Genomic DNA, 19,854 nt, shown 5'->3' with positions numbered 1-19,854 from the left:
GCCCGATAAGCAACTTTTAATGACTGCATGACTCATTTAATTTGCACTGGTACAAGGGGTCATTTACGTATTACGTAAGCAAGTAGCCTATGTGCTTTTGGTTATTCCAATTGGCTAATCGAAAAAGTTCCCTTTTCCAATCACAATGTATGCCTTTGGCTCATAAACCTAAACTGTGCCACATTGTAGCACTTTGAGACAACTTCAACTTCATCACGATGATGATTTATCGTTTTATTTGACCGCGACAGCATTCCTCAGGGATTGAGGATAATAAAAGTCTTTGTGTTTTACCCCACCGGCCCACCCCACCACCCCCCGTGAGTCGTGACGCTGAGGTCAGGTCTTTGGTCAATATTCAACGCAACACATACTTTGAGCCCTCCTCCATGGGCAGGGACAGTGGGCTCTTAATAGTAAAGTCTGCACACTGGTTAATTCTCAGCTCCACTTTTTTTGTATTGCCGCTTTCAACGTTTAGATCAGGAATTTAAGATTTTTTGGCTCTTTTCTGAGTGGAGAATAATCATGTCTAGGTTGTGGAGTGTTGTGCTGCTGTGGAGCTTTGTATCTCAGCAAGGCCCAATTGGAGCTTTGGTTGATGCCGATGATGCTGCTGCCATGCAGGTAACAATGCTGCTTCTTTTTCTGCTATTTTGTAGTGTAATTTACTAGATTGACTGTTGGAGATGCATGCCCCACCAATACCCGTTGTACCCTATTAGAGACCTGTTGTGTCTGTCTGTCTGTCTGTCTGTCTGTCTGTCCGACTCCGTCCCATAATTATGGAGATCTCTGATCTGTCTCATGGCACTTCTTTATTGGCCATATCAGTATAGGGGGAGAACGGGGTAAGATGAGCCAGTGGGTATGTTGAACCACCCCCTTTATCTAGAAAACTAGAAAACTGTGTTGCCATGTGACCTTAAATCTAGTAAGCATCCATCATTTACACCTGGCTGTGAAGTTGTGAAGCACATGGGGAAAGTAGAAAACATTCTTTTACACAAAAAACAGGTTTTTGTATGTCAAAGTAAAATTTCGACACATCATGTAAAATGAGCAAAAAGTACCTAGGTCTAAAATGTAATATCATACACGTTGATGATTTGCCAATGGATAGAACCATGTGAATCATTTAGCAAATAAATTGTCTGAAGTAACTTATTCTAGTCATTGTTTTCTAAAATGGAGGCTGGGGGTAAAATGAACCAATGTCCGGGGGTAAATTGAGTCAATGGGAATCACTATTCATATTTGTTTTATTAAGTCTTTGCTACTCAAATTATACTGAATGACCTTTAATTTGCATGTACATATACTCATTTAAGAGAAGTTTGCAATATTGTATTAACAATATTGCAAATATATGGTTCTGAATAACAAACCTTATTTAATTGTCTTAAAAGTTTAAATTATAAATAAACAAATAAGACTATTTGCAAAAGGGAGAACTGTTATTTATATTATTATCGATAAGTGAATACATTATCTGTTCAAGTTTAAGCTTTTAACATTCAAATATCATGTGGTTCAACTTTCCCCTTGACTTGGATCAACTTACCCCTTGCATGGGGCAAATTGAGCCACGTTACCACTTTTTTTTTAAAAGGTCATATTTTCATGGCCCTTTGTCATAGATGCTTACTCATCATTTAAATTGATAGAAGACATCCTGAAATATGGGTAGATCATTAGATTTTACTGCCATCTCATTTTGCCTTGCTTCCAGGACAACTTAAGCAAAAAGTGGTTCATCTTACCCCGTTCTCCCCATATGGAGATTCCTGATATACTGTATGAGCATATCTGGCATATCGATCAAATCGTTACGTGGTTCATCTGGACAACCGGATCTCCGTCCCTGTGGGCATATTAGTCGTTGTATGAACCAGAGTGTAGATAGTCTCGCGTAGCCAGACAACTATTCCACAATCTCCGAATGTAGCCTATGACGGAAGCATTTGGAAATTGTGAGAGGCAACGGTCTGGCAACCTAAGAGTGTTATGAACCACCTGCAAAGGTGGTCTGTTAACAAGTAGGATTATGTATCGGCTGTTTGTCAGTGGAAAAAAAAACAACCTTAAATGACAGTATAGGTAGGCTTTTTTATGTGTTCCAGGCCTGGATAACATTAATGAAAAAATTGGACAACTAAAAGGCAACTCAAACAAACATAACTTAAACAGAGAGACACAGGTGTCAACCTCTCTCCATGGTAGCCTACACTCAACTGAACCATTTCCCCTTTATATAGATTACCGACTCCACCCCTGTCTAAGGCCCCTTTTCCACTATGTGGTGGAACCAGAACCAGAACCAGAACTTTCCAGGACCCAGAACTACCAAGAACCATGTGTAGTTCCAGAACCAAGTTCTGCTTCCGTTTCCATATAACCAGAACCCAGAACCTGTTAAGTCTGCCCCCCCCCCCCCCTATTCCCCCACTGCTGAGTAGCTTGGCCGGCAGGGCCCCCTCCCCCTTGGCACGGCCGGGGGGGTCCCGGAATACAGAGATATTCATGTTTAAATAATGACTGGTTATTATTCAACAGTGGTGGAAAGTAGCTATGTATATAGTATTCTACTTAAATACATTTCGGCCATTTGAAAATAGACAAACTACAAGCTCGATGAGACACGTGAGCTTGTAGATTGTCTATTTTCAAATTTATTTGCTTTATTGTACTTTTTTAAACCAATAATATGAACATATTTTTATATGCCACATGTGCCACAGCTGTGGCAGCCACATGCCACAGCTGTCACATATATTTCTTATACATAATAGATATACTGTATATGCACATACTGTAGTTTATATGAACATGGATATATGCAGAATACATTATATATAGGCTATATTTGCCGATATGGATTTCCTTTCCATGTGGGGAGTGGGACAACAGTAAAACACCCGTTTTAAATGCATTCGACCAGTTGTTCTTTACCTGTCTACAATATTTTGCTTAAACTGCAAGAGAAAAATATATCTCATATGGGCTATAGCTCATATGATGATAAATGATAACCCACCTTTTGAATATAGCATTTAACATTGTGTGGGTTGCAAATATAGTGCCTCTTGAGCAGATTGAGCAAATTGTGCCATAACATCCAGTCCAGTTGTAATGTCAATATCAAGAAATGTGCAAATACAAATCATTTAACCGTTGTGCTAGTTGAATTTAATTCTTCCAATGTGTAGTATTGTGTACTGTATTGTACTGTATTGTAGCACATTTCTAGTAATGATATGCCTAATGCCTTGCCCTGAAAAAGAAAGAAAATTCTGTTCTGGCAATTTAGAATAGATTATATGGCGCTCTCGCGCGCGAGCACACGCACGCAAACACATACACGCACGCAAACGCAAACACATACACACACACACACACACATCTGCAGTTAGCCTAGCTGTTAGCTGTAGTGTAGAACAACAACAACTGCAAGCAAACAACTCGTCGCGACAGCTTTATGGCTCTCTCTCTCTCTCCCTCACGCACACACAAGCTCTGTCTCTCCCTCTCTCGTGGCCATAGTGTTTCTGTGTGCTTTTCCAGGTTATTTTTCTGTGTGTCCGCTGTCGCTGTGTCGCACTTAGGAGTTTAAAATGTGCGCTGTTGTGTTGTGTGCGCTTCTCCTCGCTCCGGTCTCCTCAGATGCTCAGAGTGCTGTCACCTCAGCTCGACCAATCGAGAGCAGCAGCGCTGCTGGCCCCGCCCATAGGTTCCCAGAACTCAGCGTTAGTACTACCTCAAAAGCAGGGCCGAAAAAAGGTTCTGAGAACCTGGTCTGAAACCGTGCCGTACCGCGCTGTGCGCTGTGGAAACAAACCCAGAACTAAAAAAAATAGGTTCAGGTTCTGGATAGTTCTGGTTCCACCCCATAGTGGAAAAGGGGCCTAAGTAATCAGCAAATCACAATGTAGGCCTACCACTCAAGATGCTCCCCATAATGTAATCAATCAGCTCTTCAGCAGATGAGAAATGGTTCACACGGGCAGCTGGTTTCCTTTGGCAATGAATGGTAGACTGCATCGTTTAATGAACGCAACATAAGCCTGGGACGAGGCTAGCTCTGGCCTATGGTCGAATATGACATCAAGGCATAATAAGCTTAAGCTTTAGGCAGCTTAATAAGTTGCTAACCCCACCCCGTCCCACTTGCCCCACAAAAGTGATACTTCTGTCCCTCAAATGAACAGTTTGGATCTGGTCAGTGGTCACCCTACTGCCTACTGGGACCCCATATTGTAAAATCACTGTTAATTTAACTCTCAGAGCAGGGGTGGACTGGCCACAGGGCGTACCGGGCATATTCCCGGTGGGCCGCGACCGTAGGGGGCCGCTCAAGTTATGATATGATGAAAACAAAATTAAAAAAATAAAAGAATTGACAGGCAGGCAGGCCACCGCCGCGGACCAGTCCGGGCCTGCTGCCATTCTGCCAGTGCCATCATGATAATTTCACTGTACCTGTCTGTTGGTTTGTAGGCTATCATTCATGTTGTTCTGTAAAAGTGGTGGTATTAGGGCTTGTTTGTGTGTGTGTCGACGGAGCAGGCGGTATAGTTTCTGCTATCTGCGCACTGGTTGTGGTGGGCCGGTCTGGGCCAAATTTGTGCGAAAATGACCGGGCCGAATTTTTTCCCCAGTCCACATGTCTGAGAGTGTACAAATGGAACCAAATCTGAGTTACAGCCCCATGCATATAATGGTCCATTTGGGTCCTAATCCTAAATTGTCTATATCCCTAATTGGTGTCATCCCTATGTTCCCCAGGTTCTATGTTCCCACTCCTCTCGCTCCCCAAAAAAGGTCCCATGTTCCCCACTATGGCTCTGCACTCTGCAGGTGTCTGTGGACAGTTTAGATGTCCGCCTACCAGTGACATCATCAACAGGGCTTTCTATTAATGGGAAGTTATATGCCATTATGAAAGGCATTGTTCTCACCTCTAATTTAGCTAGGGACCCAAGCTCCCTGGTAGTCTACCCCTAGGGGTCCCCCGTCCCCGGGCCGGACCCCACTTTGAGAACCCCTTCACGACACGTCAGACGCCGCGGCGTCGTGACGTCAGTCACTTCAGTGTCACGAGCACGAGCGCGTCACTCAGTCGTGGCAGTGTTGCTGTGTGTGTCTATCGTGTGGTTTTAAAGTTCCAAACGGACAGGCTTTCAAAGCAGATGCAAGTGTTTGACACTCCGACTAAACATCTCTGTCTACCGTCACTGAACTCAGTGCAGGATCACGGCCACGGATAGAAGGCAATAACACACGGTACGTAGTTCTGCTTCTCTGTGACCTCCACCTATGCTAACAGTTAGCGCTTACATGCACAGAATAAATAGAATAAAGTTCATAAGGCGACAAGACGCAAAGGACAAATACCCGGATTTTAAACCGTTTACACGTAGCTTTTTTGTTCTTGGAGTGGTACTTTGTTAGCGGTGTTTTAGTACGGGTATGTGTGTATTTATTCAGCTGTATTTCGTGTGTGTGTGATGTGTGTGTGTGTGTGTGTGTGTGTGTGTTTGCGCGCGCGTGCGTGCGTGAGTAATAAATGGAGGTCAGTGTGGAACTGTGGATGTATTTGTGTTGGGGCTAGTGAATGTGAGGAATGTCTGGAAGTGGAACTGTGGAACAGGACTGTTAATTGCAAGTATTGTACTACTTTTCTTGCACAGTAATAGCCTATTAGTACAAGTAATAGAATTATAGCACAAGTTGTTAGCTTAGCTGTACAAGTATTGATTGATTGAAATATTTATTAACAGTTTGTAGAATTTACAGTACATTTTAAGCACAAACTCAATACAAAGACTGTCAACTGTGAGTGGACGACCCAATTAAGCATTACACTTGTTTACAACAGGGTCCACATTGTTCAATTCATCAAAACATTTAAAGACATACAAACATTTAGAGACATACAAATAGACATTTCTATGTAGCTAAAGAACAGAACAGGAATTCATCATATGGGAAGCAAAAAAGGGAAAAGATACAATATACAGTGAGGGAAAATGGGGGGGGGGGGATTCAGATTTTACAGTAGTATTATTGTAGTATAACAGTCAATTATTATAGTGTAATAGACAGTACAAGTATTGTGGAACAAGTAGGCTATTGTTCACTATGGTTTGTGTGGAGAACAATCTGACCCTGCATATCAAAGCGGAACAAAGGACATTTTTAGACTTTGAGGGGTTGTTATTGTTGTTAAAGGGTCATTTTTAAGGGAGGGAGTTTGAACTTTGGGTGTGGGGTTGCACTGGGAAGTTAACTACCGCAGAAGGTTATACTTATATTAAATAATTTATTTATTTTTCCGGAAATTACTTTTGTAAATATATTTTCAATAATGCTTCTAAGGGTGTTAGTTCTAAGGGTGTTAGAACATGTTATGTTGTTACGGTTTGCATTCCTAACACAAATCAAATCAAATGGTGTAGTGTTATCATCAAATGTGGCTAAAATAATACAATGACTGGTGAGGTTTCTGCATGGAAGAAATAGTCATGGAGACTTTTGATTGGACTTACTGACTATTATTTTGAACATTGCACCAATTCATCAAATCAACTCAAATCAATACTAAAACCTGGAACTAGGAGGTGAGCATCCGGTTACCGCTACTACTAGTACTAAACTACATTGGGCGCATCTCTGATCCTTAAATTAGATCCTTGTTTCCCTCACTTGCATCCTTTCCGTGTGTCTTAGTCCCTCCCACCAAGAATGTGTGGAGGAAAACGAGGTGAGGAGAGAGGAAACGAAGACATGTTGTTTCGAGAAGTGGACCATAATTTCCTCATTCCATCATGGCACAAACTGTTTCTGATGACAACAATGTCAACAACTTCAAGACTGTTTAGACACATAATAAAACCTGCTGGCATTGAAAGAACAGTTTTAACTTGTGCCACAATTATTCCAGAACAGGTTCACATCAGCATTTCCTGTGACACCGACACGTGAACATGCATGCGTGCGCACACACATTACATAATATCGCCAGTCATTAGCTGGTAGGACAACATTTTTTTCCAGCGTCAGTATATTTATATTTCAGCCTTTAGCAGGTGGAGGTATAGGTCATGGGTGTCATGAATTACACTCAACTCTTTAAGTAGCCTCGCCATTCTCCACAGCCAATCAGAAGGGCAGTCAGATTAGTCAAATCTGCCCCTGTCTCCTCTTTGTTCATGTTTGTATTGGCGAGGGTCATTGAACATTGATCGAGTTGTGTATACATTTTTTGGGCTGGTGAACATGACCTTTGGGCAAGTAGAACATGAAATGCTTTTTGAGACCGCTTAATTTATTACCTGATTGGCTTTAAACACACACACGAGCGAACTGTCCCAACACTCACTCTCTGTCTCGCACGTGCGCACACACGCACGCACACACATACGCACACACACACACACACACACACACACGCAAGATAATTATTACCTAGCCTCGGAAACCCAGCTTGACCCGCATGGGGTGAATCACTCATCTACGTAAGCATAATTGATACCCTTTGATATGATATGATATGATATAACCATCTAACTTCCAACTACTTTATCTGATAGACTGGCGTCTGTGCACAATGGTATGAGTTGCATGTTCTATTCCTATCTCCTTGTCTCATATCTTCTGGTCACGTCATGTGTTCAATACTGTACATTATATATTCTCTTATGTGTGTATTAAACTTCAGAATTGACCATGTGGTACTGCCTGGTGTCACCGTGTTCTGCACGCACGCGATTCAACTGAAACTCTCCACCCTTAGTTAGATGGAGAATCCTTATCCTAAGGGACCACATGGTTGAACTGAAACTCTCCACCCTAAGGGCCGATTCATACTCCTATTTTAGAGCCGAATAAAAGTCGGTTCGGTGCTGTAGAGCCTACAATTTGACGTCATTTGAGGTTCCGGGGGGCGGGTACCGTCCTAAAGTCGGCTCTTCGGTGCTACTGAAAATTTCTGATGAGCCGAAATCATTTCGGCACTACAGCGCCGAAACAGTGGTAAAATAGGAGTATGAATCGGCCCTTAGTTAGATGGAGAATCCTAAGGGACCACATGGTTGGCCAACCGAAATCACAACAACAATAGCACCCTACATTCATATTCGTATAACCTTTTATCCTTTGCAGATTGCAGTTTTTAACTTTTTGTTGTTTTCTTGTCGTCTTAACACAAAATTAGTAGTAGTAGTAGTAGTTAGTAGTTACCTCTTTATGGTGTGCACCACATGCACAACACAAACATTCATTATACTAGATAAAAGCGGTGTTCGAGTGTTTAGCTTGAACAATGAGTCCACCCAACTGTGGCCATCACCATTGAGTGTAATTAGGGATGTTAATAGTTAATCGATTAATCGCCGTTAAGAAATTCTTAAATTTGAAAAAACAATGGCAGCGGTTGGCGGTTTTCACGCGACCAAGGAACGAGGATGTGGGCCAGTTAAAAAGAATCACACCTGTGTGTCTGTGAACTGAGTGGTGCAACTCTCCCCCAACCCACCCCCCCCCCCCCCCCCCCCACCTTCCTCTAATTCTCTCTCATTAGGCAACAGTGCAGCACTATCTCTTTCTCTGTTTCTGACAACAGCGCCCCTACTGGTACTAATAGTCATACTGGTGCTCATTAACGTCACATACATAGGCGGACACATACTGTAGGTGAACAACACGGACATTGCTGTTCCTTGGAGTGGTTGCACCACTCAAAAACAGTTCCCCCCCACCTTGGTGAAGTTGGTAGCCACCACAGAAACATCTCTGCTTTTGCATGTGATGTGACAGACAAGACACTGCACTGCACTTTTCATTTCATGTTATTCCTCATACCAAGATGCCATTGCCCTGTATCTCAAATGGTCAAATAAATATGCCTTTTTGTATTCTTTCTGTATATCAGCAAAATGTAGATTCTTATGTTCAACATTGAAGGATATTAAGATTCTCAGATTTAACCCATTCTGACCGGGCACCCATTTTGGTGTTGGGATCATGTTATGCTTTAGCTATTGAAAAATAGCAGATCTACAAGCTCATATCGCGCCACCGAGTGGCGCGATACGAGCTTGTAGGTCTGCTATTTTTGAAAAATCGAAGACACTTTTAGAATCTGATCTCAGGTCAGAATGGGTTAATAATGAAACTGTCAGGATGTAATAGACATTTTTAGAATCTGATCTCAGGTCAGAATGGGTTAAGAAAGAAAAGCCGCTTATCAACCAACCGGTTAATCGATTGATAAGGTTATCAAAACTTTTTTTTAATGAATTAATCAATAATTAATCTATATTGATTAAGGCTGCAATGTAGTGCTGTTTCTGAAAAGCAGAAGTGCACACTGGTAGCTACTGATAAATGCTGATACTGTATATAATGCTAGTGTTAGTGATACGCAGTCCAGCTGTGAACTGCAAGTCCTGCAGGGTTAACCCACGGGTTGAGTGGGTTTAGGTAAGCTTCAGACTCCATTATTTGAGGGGCGGGTCAACACGTGCAAAAACAAAAGAACAAAACCAAAAAAAAAACAGCAACATTGTGGTAGCTTTCTCTCTCCTATTCCTCTGTGTCTCTTCTCCTCTTCTGTATCCTCCTGGAATCGATCTGAGCTCGTGTTCAATGTGTTATTGCTTTGATTAAGGTTATGTGCAGCTGTGTCTACTGTCACTGTCCCCTTGCTGTACAGCCATGTGGCGGTGTCGACTGAAGTGCAAAGAGAAATGTGTATTTCTTGAGATTGTATTACCTCGTGTTTTCCTTGCTTACTGTAAATCGCTCTGGATTAAGAGCGTCTGCTAAATGCCTAAATTATGTGTGCTCACTGTGCTGGCCACCGCCGTGGTGCTGAAGCATTCAGCAATAGGCAAGATCTACGTGACAGAAATCTGTTTAGAATTGACCGGGGACATGCTGGTGTGCACATACTGTATAAACATAAGGCAATAGACCTTGACTCTGTGACCCATCATATGTTGCGTAGCATATAGGCTAATAATAAACCATCCGTCTTATTTACACAGATTCCATATCGGGACCAATCTCTTCTTTACAAAACACAATTACTAAATAGGGGTACACGCACACATCAATATTGCTTAATTCTTGACCACCTGGCGATGCGGCACCTGACTGTTATTGCCTATGCTGCTGTCTAAAGAAAGACAAACGGAAAATAAGTTTTACCTGTACACAACTTATATAAAATAAAGAACAACCTTGAACCTTGAGCCTTTACCGAGCTCACATTTTTCTGTAAATATTTGTAGGTAAATTACATGGAATATTGATAAAGGTGATGGTGTGTGTACTGTACGACTGTACTTCCAGTGTGTTTGTATACGCTTGTTCTATGTTTGACAAGTTCATTTTGATCTAAAATGACTATTTGTACTATTAAATAATACAGCTATTGCTACAACTAATAATAATACTACTAAGCTATGGGCTACTGCTATGACAACACATAATAATACGGCTACAACACAACTTCTACAAACTCTTGATACTGCTGTTACTATTAGTACTTAAACAACAATTATTGATACTACTACTGCCTTTTTTGTTTAAAGTTTTACAATAGTATTAGCTGTAGTATTAGATTAGTATATTGGCTCCCTTACTAACCGTAGTAATAGTATTAGTACTATTTATAGTATTAGCCCGGTGTATGTTTCAGGAAAGAACAAGCCGCCTTAAAACAAATGATAATCACAGACAGAAAACAGACGTTTGTCACCTGCGGCAACCACTAACGTCCTTAATTGTAATTGGCCACAGCCCTGACCTTTTGTCATCTAATGTACTTACCCACTGATTGGCTGATAACGCCCAGAGCTCCTCAATTCTGATTGGGTTAAATGCGATGGAGACCTTTGACATTAGATTAGAGAGAGAGGGAGAGACAGAGAGTGACTGAATGGAAGGCACAGAATATACATTTGTACTTTACACACACACACACACACACACACACACACACACACACACACACACACACACACACACACACACACGCATGACAGACAAAGAAGACTGAATAAATCCCTATCCTTGAATGTGCACGTGCAGCATCTCATGGGATTATCCCCTGGACTCTGATACGTAATACTTCTGTATGTACAGTACATCAGTTATCCAGGAGCAACATAAAACATACTAGACGTTTTGTGAAATCGCCAATATAGGCCTACTGTACTGTACATTCTGAAATCTCCTGATAATGACAAAACCTCCGGAAATCACTCTAAATGCCTCCCTAAAGATCTCAAGCTGCCTCTTAAAGTGGCTTAAATATACAGCGCCTCCTGAAACTGTTCAATGGACTTCATGCTGAAACCCTACATAAAGACTAAAACCAATTCATTATTATTATTCCAGATGGACCACAGCAGTCACGACCACAGCCAGATGGACCACAGCCACCACGACCATGCCATGATGCATGCGACCACCGCCTCTCCAGTCGTCGCGGCGGCAGACCATTCTGCCCACGCAGTAGACCATTCTGGCCATGCGGGGCACGGGGCACACGGGGCAGACGCCAAGTGTGGGATGGTAATACTACCACTAAATACAATATACGAAATAGTACTTTATACCAGTGGTTCCCAAACGTTTTCACATCAAGGACTCCCAACTTTACACTGCTTGACGGTGACGCCCATTTGAAGACACATGCCAAGGGACCACCATAAGAGAAGATTTTTACGGCTCTAGCAGTGATTCTCAACCATTTTCATTTCAAGCACCCCCCCAGTTTGACATGCATTAGTCTACGGACCCCCGTTTAACCCATTCTCACCCATTTTGGTGTTAGCATCATGTCGTGCTTTAGCTATTTAAAAATAGCAGATCTACAAGCTCATATCGCGCCACCGAGTGGCGCGATACGAGCTTGTAGGTCTGCTATTTCTTTTTTAATCGAAGAGCGACTGACATTTTTAGAATCTGATCTCGGGTCAGAATGGGTTAATCAGACCAGTGTGTGTCCAGTGGAAACCTCGTATGAATCTGATCTCAGGTCAGAATGGGTTAATGGCATTTCTATCTCTAGGACCCCCAGTTTATATTGTAAAATCAATGTTAATTTAACTCTTAGTGTACAAATGGAACCAAATGGTTCCATTTGCTACACTCAGTTACAGATCCATAAGGGTCCATTTGGTTCCAAACTATCATTTAGCTGGGGACCCCCTGGAACTCCCTCAGGGACCCCTGGGGTTCCCCGCACCTCACTTTGGGAACCATTGCTTTATACTACTACCTACTTCTACTACTGGTGCGTCAATACTACTGTTACTATTGTGCTGTTAATAACTACTTGTTAATACTACTACTGTTACTACCACTAGTACTACTACTACTGTTAATACAAGTAGTAATTACAGTGTTGTTGTTTTTCCCAGGCGATGTCATTCTACTTTGGCTACAACGGCATTGAACTTCTGTTCCCAGGAGTAGTGATCAACACACCTGGAGGTAAGAACACTGAAACGCCCAATAACACGCCAATTATATTTCAGGATTTACTTTGAATCCAAACAAGTATGACTTCACATCTCTTTTATGTCTTCTGATTCACTTTTAGCTTTTATCTCATGCTTCACTTCCTTTATTCAATTTCTATCCAAAGTTTGTTGCTTTATATCTCACAATGAACCTTTAATCCAACAACGGCGACCACACAGAGATGGTGGGGGCGTGTTTTGCCATGTTCATATTGGCCATCCTGTACGAGGGGCTGAAGATCGGCCGGGAATACCTCCTGCGGAGGAACATGGTGAACGTGCGCTACAACTCCATGGCGGTTCCAGGGGGCGACGGGACGGTGATGATGGAGACACACAAAACCGTTGGGTAATCCATCCAATAATCTATCTATCTATCTATCTTTTTTTTTAAGACAACATTTTTAACTGAAATCGTTGCTTCTGGGGGTCTGTGGGAGTCCGAGACCAAATACATATAGTATAACTTTGGGGGTCCTTGACATGAAAGGTTTTGAGGACCACTGATATAGCAACATAAGTTTATCAGAAAACTGTTAACAATAACAATTAAGGAACCAATTATAGCAAAAATGAGGGAGGTGGTGGGTCAGTTCAGAATAAGAATAACTAAAGAAATCAATAAATAAGTTTAACTGTAATTTATTAAATCAAAACTAAATAAAGTTTTCAATAGCAAAACGTTCACTTAATGAAATCAAAATAAAATAAAACTGCCTCAAAAAGAATGGGTGTAAATCTCAAGTGTCCTGGCACTGTCCAAAACTAAACTTAAATGTCTCAAAATAAATCAAATGGAAACCAGTCTCCAGTATGCGCCGAGTGTAGCCAGTCTCCTCTGGCCACCCTTAAACTCCTTCGCAAAGTCTGGTCCAATATCCAGGGAAATAATCCAAAATGGAAAGAAGGTCACTAAATCCAATGGTAGAATCCACTATTCAGGAAAGTACTCCAGAAAGGAAATATGGCAAGATTTGGGAAATATTCCTCTTGCCTCTCCAGTAGCCTGTCTGTCTCTCTGTTCACCTCCACTCTGGACTGACAGAGTCAATCTCTCCAGGTGGCCCAAACATTGTGATTGGCTGCCCATCACTCCATCAGCCAGGTGAGCTGTGGGCGGGGCTTCTCAATCACTGCCTGTTGCCATAGCAACACAATGTATCTCACTGGTTTCTTGTGGCATATAGTCCAGCGGATAAATAGGAAAATCTCATAGAGTAGCGGTTTGGTGGAAAATAGTACAAAGGTACATGAAAATTGAAACATTGCAAACAAAAAATACGACAATGTGACTCTGGGCACAGAGGTTACAATGTTTAGTATCGGCATCAGGTCTTTAATACTGGTTTAACTAACACAAGTAAGACGCGCAAACGTGGGAAGCGAACGCAGCTCGTAAATGGCAATAACAATTAGAATAAATTACATACTTTTTTAAGGTTTTCTTTTTAAACTTCACTTTTTTGTGTTTTTTTAAGATTTTATTTTTAAGTTAAGTTTTTTGAAGTTTAAGTGTTTTTAAAGGTTTTTTTTTAAGTTAAGTTTTTTTGTGTTTTTTTTAAGTTTTTAAAGGTTTTTTGAAGTTAAGTTTTTTCTTTTTCTTTTTAAGTTAAGTTTTTTTTAAGTTAAGTTTTTTTTAAGTTAAGTTGTGTGTGTGTATGTGTGTGTGTGTGTGTGAGTGCGTGCGTGTGTGTGTTTTGTGTGATACAGCTGCGCCCTCTGGTGGCGGGCGGGTGGTGTAACAGCGGGACACACACACAGACATTCAGCCCTTGCTTTTGTGTGATACAGCTGCGCCCTTTGGTGGCGGGCGGGTGGTGTAACAGCGGGACACACACACACAGACATTCAGCCCTTGCTGTCATAGTTAGTGCTCACTGCGTTCGCAATCACTGCGTTCGCAATGACTGCATGTGATGATGGAGCCACTGCTAGCGTGCTAATGTCCCGCCCCCACTTCTCCCATGCAGGGCGAAGATGTGCAGCCTCTCCCACTTCCTCCAGACGTTACTCCAAGTGGTCCAGGTGGTCGTGAGCTATTTACTCATGCTCGTCTTCATGACCTACAACGGATACCTGTGCATCGCCGTGGCGCTAGGCTCCGGTGCAGGCTACTTCCTGTTCAGCTGGAAGAAGGCGGTGGTGGTGGACATCACAGAGCACTGCCACTAGGGGGGCATTCACAAACGTGCTTAGAACCTTAGATTTGTATTAATTTCTTTTTGGATCATTATTATAGCTTTAATTTATAATTTAGTTCGCAAACGGTCAAAGTCGTTCTTTCGGAACGACGGTTCAGACTGGGGTCATCTCGGATCGGGCTTGTTTTGGTACATTAGCAGTGATGTCAAAGGGAAAAGTTGAAGGGTTGGTCTGCCTTCCTCGAGACTTCCCCGGCTGATGAAGCGAACTAGCCTTTTATTTTATTTTATTTTTATTTTTATTTTATGGTAGCCGTTTATCTCGATAACTCTAAGGTAATTACAAAACTGGCCCCCCTTTAATGGAATGCCTCATTGGAAGGAAAAAAAGAAATCACAGAAGCGAGCAAGTGATTCTTCATAGCCTGGGACCAAATAGACATTGGGGGAGATGCGGGCGAAGCCGAAGCCGGCAAACCTTAACAATAATGCCTTAATGAGTAATGACTATATCTACTGATGTACAGACCAGTGACAAATTAAAGGAAACCCCTGAATAAATACAGGTGGACTGCATGACACAATTAAATAAAGTCACAAAGTCTGCACTACTGGCTTATCGGAACAGTGACATGTACATTTCCATCCATGGCAAAGACATCAGTAAATAGAGTCAACAAGTGCACATTCAATGACCATGATACTTGTGCAATGTGCATTTTTGTGATGTGTAAAGAACAATAGAGTAACACTGTGTTACTCTAACACTTACTCGGGGGACTGACAATGACAATGTGGGACATGATCACACTGTGCCAGCAAGAAACAGTCTGTCAACAACTACATACTGTGGGATGATATAGTGTTGCAGTGCATAAACCCTTCATTATGAAGGCAAATGCACATTTGAGAGTTCAGTGGTGGAACAAAACCACAGGCACTGTTCTACAGAGATGTGGGGGGGAAATGCAATATGGTCAGGAGTCATCATCCTTCATATTCTCCACAAATGTACAAGAAACCCAAGAGGGGGCTGTATGCTTGACCTCAACAGTGAAGCGGTCTGATGGCTCTTATTCTGTGGGGGCATTGTTTGGGAAGAGTCACTGCACAAGTGCACATTCTGAGTGATCACCTTTATCCTCTGATCATGTAATGGCTTGTAGTATGAAAATGATGTGAATCAAATGCTATGGCCTTCGCAGGCACCAGATTTCTAGCCCGTTGAACACTAACATTAGACTACTAGACACTTAAAGAGCACTCTCCACCGGCATCATCACAACACCCGATGAGTAATATATTTTTGTTAGAATGCTGTTCAGTCGCTCAGTAGTTTCAGAGACTTTTACGTTGTGTGATCTATGCCAAGGTGCATTGAAGCTGTTTGAAGGATTTTTTTGTCACTTGTACACTGTACACACACATCTACATGTCCCAATTCAAGGGAGATCATAGGGTAAGAAACACCATAGACGTAGCATTATGAAGAGATTTGTTGCCATCTGACAGTATTTTGTTTTTGTTTACGCCAAACCCCTGTGCACTTTGGTTGTTTTCAGTCTAATTTCTTTTCATTTTTGTTGTAAACAAGATTACTTATTCTAAACTTTTGTACTCAATGCTGGAATCGTTTGTTGAAGACAATGAATAAAATAGATGTTTATCAAATGCCGGTTTGCCCAATGCATTTGTAGGTAACAAATGTTAGTCTATATGCTAATAAAAAACTTGTTAGTTCCATTGATCCAAGAACACAAACGTGCTATGAATACACAGCCTCTGTACTAGAATGTTTCACAGGTAAGAAATATTCCTGTACTGTAATGTATCAGAAGTAACAATGTCTACTAGAATAATGAATCAGAGGTAACAAATATCCGTGTCTACCAAAATATTAAGGTATCGGAGATAACCATTAGAATAATGTATCGGGGGTAACAAATATAGGCGCTGTGCATTACTGCAGTCCTGGTTTCCCAAAGATGGCATACCAGTGTCCATCTGATTCAGTTCCCTGTAACTTCATTTGATGTGGCAACTAAAGCACATGAGCGTTTCCAGTTGAATTTTGATGCTTATTGCCTAGTGGCCTAGCCAATCAAGCAAATCTTTGGGAAACGGAACTGGACAGGTATGGCACCTTCAGGAACCTGGGTCAATAGTTATGCAGATATAGATATTAGACATTAGAATAATGTCACAGAGCTAACAAATATTCCTGTCTAGGACAATGTTCTAGAAAAGAACCATAATAACAATGGTAGAAAAACTTTATTTTTACATTACAAAACAAATATACGATCACAGATTGTTTTCACAATATATCACACAACTCAGTTATCCATTGTAAATAATTTGTCATTGGTCCAACAGTGACAAAACTCAGAACTGCAGGTTGCCAAATAAGGACGGCAGTGTGTTGGGCTTTGGGTGGGGCTTGTAGCCAATTCGCTCGTTCACCGCCTGCTCCCGTGTCTTGCCCACGTCTCCGGCGGCAGATGTCCCTCCATCACTGGCCCCGCCCATGGCATCAGCATCCTCGCACTGCTTCCTGCGATTCTGACAATTAAGAAATTGATACCTGAGACCAGATTCTACAAATGTCTTCTAAATCCTGACCGTTTTCTGAAAAACCTATGCTTCTATAAAAGTGGTTCTCAAACTATTTCATGTAAACTATTTCAGGACGCCCCCTGTGAAAGCAAATACATTGAAAGCGCCAAATTTTCATAATTTTTCAAAAATAGCACATCTGCAAGCTCGTAACGCGGTTATGATCTTGTAGATTTGCTATTTTTCAACGGCTAAAGTTTCAAATAGTGGTTAAAGGCTAAGGCAACACAGATGCGTCCTCTAAATGGGTTAAGTAATTGTTATTAGCCGGCTGCTAGGCGGATACTAGGTATGAGTTATGTTGATGCTACAGTTCTACCTCCAGCTCCTTCTTGATGGTTTCAAACTCCTCCGTGTCATCCATTTTAAGCTCCAGCCTAGTTGGCTTTCGTCTCAACATGGCCGCTGCTGATGAAAATAAATAAATTAATATAAATATCTAAATTTGTATGCTAATACAAATGTTTTATATTTCTTTCACACACACATCACATGTATATACATATAATTGTTTAAATATAGCCACAAAGGTGATTTGGGAGTTAATTCCACCACAGATTATTAGAAGTTGAACGCTGTGTCTAGGCCTGATAGTTTCCCACACCAGTATTACAAATAATAATAACAGATTGGACACATGCTCATTTATTTACAGACAAATAAGTGCAAAGCAATGCCATCACCTCTACTCTTCAATCTGTAAAACATGATTTGGAGAAGTTTCAAGTAGCTTAAACAAATAAATATACGGTATAGCAAAGCAAAGTTCTTTGTTTACCCAGGGAAGTGGACTAAGCTCGAGATGCTTGTTTACAGCCACACCCTGCTCATAGAACATTTCATGGTAGGGGTTCAATGCCTTGCTCAAGGGCACTTCAGCTGTGGAAAATTTAACGTGCCGGTCCGGGGATTCGAACTGGCGACATTCCGGTATCAAGACCGCTCCGCAAACCGTTCGGCCACCGCTGCCGCCTACATTCCACTTAGTTAAAGCAGAAGGGAGTTCCAACCTCGCAGGCCAGTCTGGTGCATCGCAGAGACAGGACAGGTTACACTACAGGAGGAAAGGAGGCACTGGAGCAACTCAGACAGTTTAAGCCCTTATTTTATTATCAGGGTGCAAGTAGAAAAGCAAAACATTTCGATGTTTCAGTTACATCTTCGTCAGGTCATCTCATTCATGACCCGACGTAAATGTAACTGAAACATCGAAATGCTTTTTTACTTGCACTTGCTGATAATAAAGTAAGGGCTTAAACTGTCTGAGTTACTCCAGTGTCTCCTTTCCTCCCATATCCACTTAGTTACTCAAAGTCGCTTTACGTGTGTGTGTGTGTGTGTGTGTGTGTGTGTGCGTGCGTGTGTGTGCGCGTTATTTAATACTTTTCTTTATAAAAACAAGAGTTGAGATCAGAGTCAAGTCGGAAAAGCAATTCTAAACAGGAGGGTTTTCAGGGCGGTTTTGAAGGAAGGAAGGGAGGGATGGGGCATCTCTCTGATGTGTTTGGGGAGTATTGTGATGAATGGCCCAATGGTTGCTTTTATGTTCTCCATGCCCTTTTGAAGTTCATTGGTCAATAAATGTCTTCAAATTAAATAAGATGTCAAGATGAATGTATTGAATACCAAGGAGTAAAGGACCATAATGGAAACAAGCCCCTCTAGGGCTTTCTGGGTTAACCTTTTAACAATCATTGTAAACCGTACCTCTGTACAAATTGCAAACTGTTAATAAAGTATTCAATCAATCAAAGTAAAGAAGCTGTATGTACAGTGTTGATGAGCTTGGTCAACAATGTTCTAAAGATAATTCTATCAACTGGACCTAATGTTTGGGGGATGTCATAATGTGTTATTCAAAAAGTTTTAAATGACATTTGTTTTAGAAGCATTCATATATTTGAAATGTGAATCAATAGATGAGTATTCATATAAACTAATATTCTATAATTTATGACTAATATAAAACATAATTATATAACTCATTGTAACATTATGACAGAAAGCTATTGAGGAACAGTTCATATTAGATGTTTTTATATCACTTTAAACGTGTTGTATGTGATTTATTATTAGATGTTATTATGTTAGCATTTAGCATCACAGCCGAAGAGGTAGCCAGACAACGTTTTAACGCTCTTTTGACTATTCTCAACATATTGTTGTTGCTAATTATTATTATAACTAAAACTTACCGGACTAAATGGACGTTTTAAGATGTATTATTATTGTTTTGTTTTAAGTCGGTAGCCAAAGCTCTGTCGATAGCGCGTCATCATGTAAAGCTGCACTAATGCTTCCGGTCTTCATTTCTTCGAATGTACACTGAAAAGCGCAATGCTGCCCTCCACAGGCTTGTACAGGAAATCTATGGAGAATACAGGATCAACATCAAACTAATTTGCAAAAAACCCAAACTTAGCTGATTTTGCATCTTCAATTTATCCTGAATAACAGATTTGTTTTTAATTTAGCCCAAGGGGTTATTCTGTGCGAAACTAATGCTTGGAATGGATTCATCATCATGAAAACCCCGTAGTTCTTTGACATGTCACATGCTA

At 41.3% G+C, this 19,854-nt stretch overlaps 2 protein-coding genes across 4 annotated transcripts; one reads left to right on the top strand and one right to left on the bottom strand.

Annotated features, from left to right (window-relative positions):
* The first annotated feature begins 5,103 nt into the window (after positions 1-5,103).
* slc31a1 (solute carrier family 31 member 1) lies at positions 5,104-16,348 on the top strand. 2 transcript variants are annotated; one of them, XM_083793493.1, is made up of 6 exons: positions 5,104-5,283; positions 11,407-11,583; positions 12,435-12,507; positions 12,717-12,885; positions 13,597-13,641; positions 14,507-16,348. In XM_083793493.1, the coding sequence occupies exons 2-6, from the start codon at positions 11,407-11,409 to the stop codon at positions 14,706-14,708; spliced, it is 666 nt and encodes a 221-aa protein (XP_083649619.1). In that variant the 5' UTR covers positions 5,104-5,283; the 3' UTR covers positions 14,709-16,348. The 2 variants fall into 2 exon arrangements, with proteins under 2 accessions (XP_083649619.1, XP_083649620.1); XM_083793494.1 differs by lacking the exon at positions 13,597-13,641.
* Positions 16,349-16,932: 584 nt separating this feature from the next.
* Positions 16,933-19,601, bottom strand: cdc26 (cell division cycle 26 homolog). 2 transcript variants are annotated; one of them, XM_083793597.1, is made up of 3 exons: positions 19,489-19,601; positions 17,613-17,698; positions 16,933-17,239 (listed from the first exon to the last, which is right to left on the bottom strand). In XM_083793597.1, the coding sequence occupies exons 2-3, from the start codon at positions 17,691-17,693 to the stop codon at positions 17,063-17,065; spliced, it is 258 nt and encodes an 85-aa protein (XP_083649723.1). In that variant the 5' UTR covers positions 17,694-17,698; positions 19,489-19,601; the 3' UTR covers positions 16,933-17,062. The 2 variants fall into 2 exon arrangements, with proteins under 2 accessions (XP_083649723.1, XP_083649724.1); XM_083793598.1 differs by having other exon boundaries at positions 17,613-17,701; positions 19,489-19,596.
* Positions 19,602-19,854: the final 253 nt, after the last annotated feature.

The sequence above is a fragment of the Protomyctophum parallelum genome (assembly GCF_964188405.1).
Source record: "Protomyctophum parallelum genome assembly, chromosome: 21".
Lineage (NCBI taxonomy): Eukaryota > Metazoa > Chordata > Actinopteri > Myctophiformes > Myctophidae > Protomyctophum > Protomyctophum parallelum.
The sequence above is the reverse complement of the archived record's forward strand: the minus strand, read 5'-3'. Positions and strand labels throughout refer to the sequence as shown.

Excerpts from the sequence above, each read along its gene's own strand:
- slc31a1 (XM_083793493.1), top strand. The coding sequence starts at position 11,407 with ATGGACCACAGCAGTCACGACCACAGCCAGATGGACCACAGCCACCAC. Across the intron at positions 12,508-12,716 it reads AGTGATCAACACACCTGGAG|AGATGGTGGGGGCGTGTTTT; the intron begins GTAAGAACACTG and ends GCGACCACACAG. Across the intron at positions 12,886-13,596 it reads GAGACACACAAAACCGTTGG|GTGGCCCAAACATTGTGATT; the intron begins GTAATCCATCCA and ends CAATCTCTCCAG.
- cdc26 (XM_083793597.1), bottom strand. The coding sequence starts at position 17,693 with ATGTTGAGACGAAAGCCAACTAGGCTGGAGCTTAAAATGGATGACACG. Across the intron at positions 17,240-17,612 it reads CCATCAAGAAGGAGCTGGAG|AATCGCAGGAAGCAGTGCGA; the intron begins GTAGAACTGTAG and ends CTTAATTGTCAG.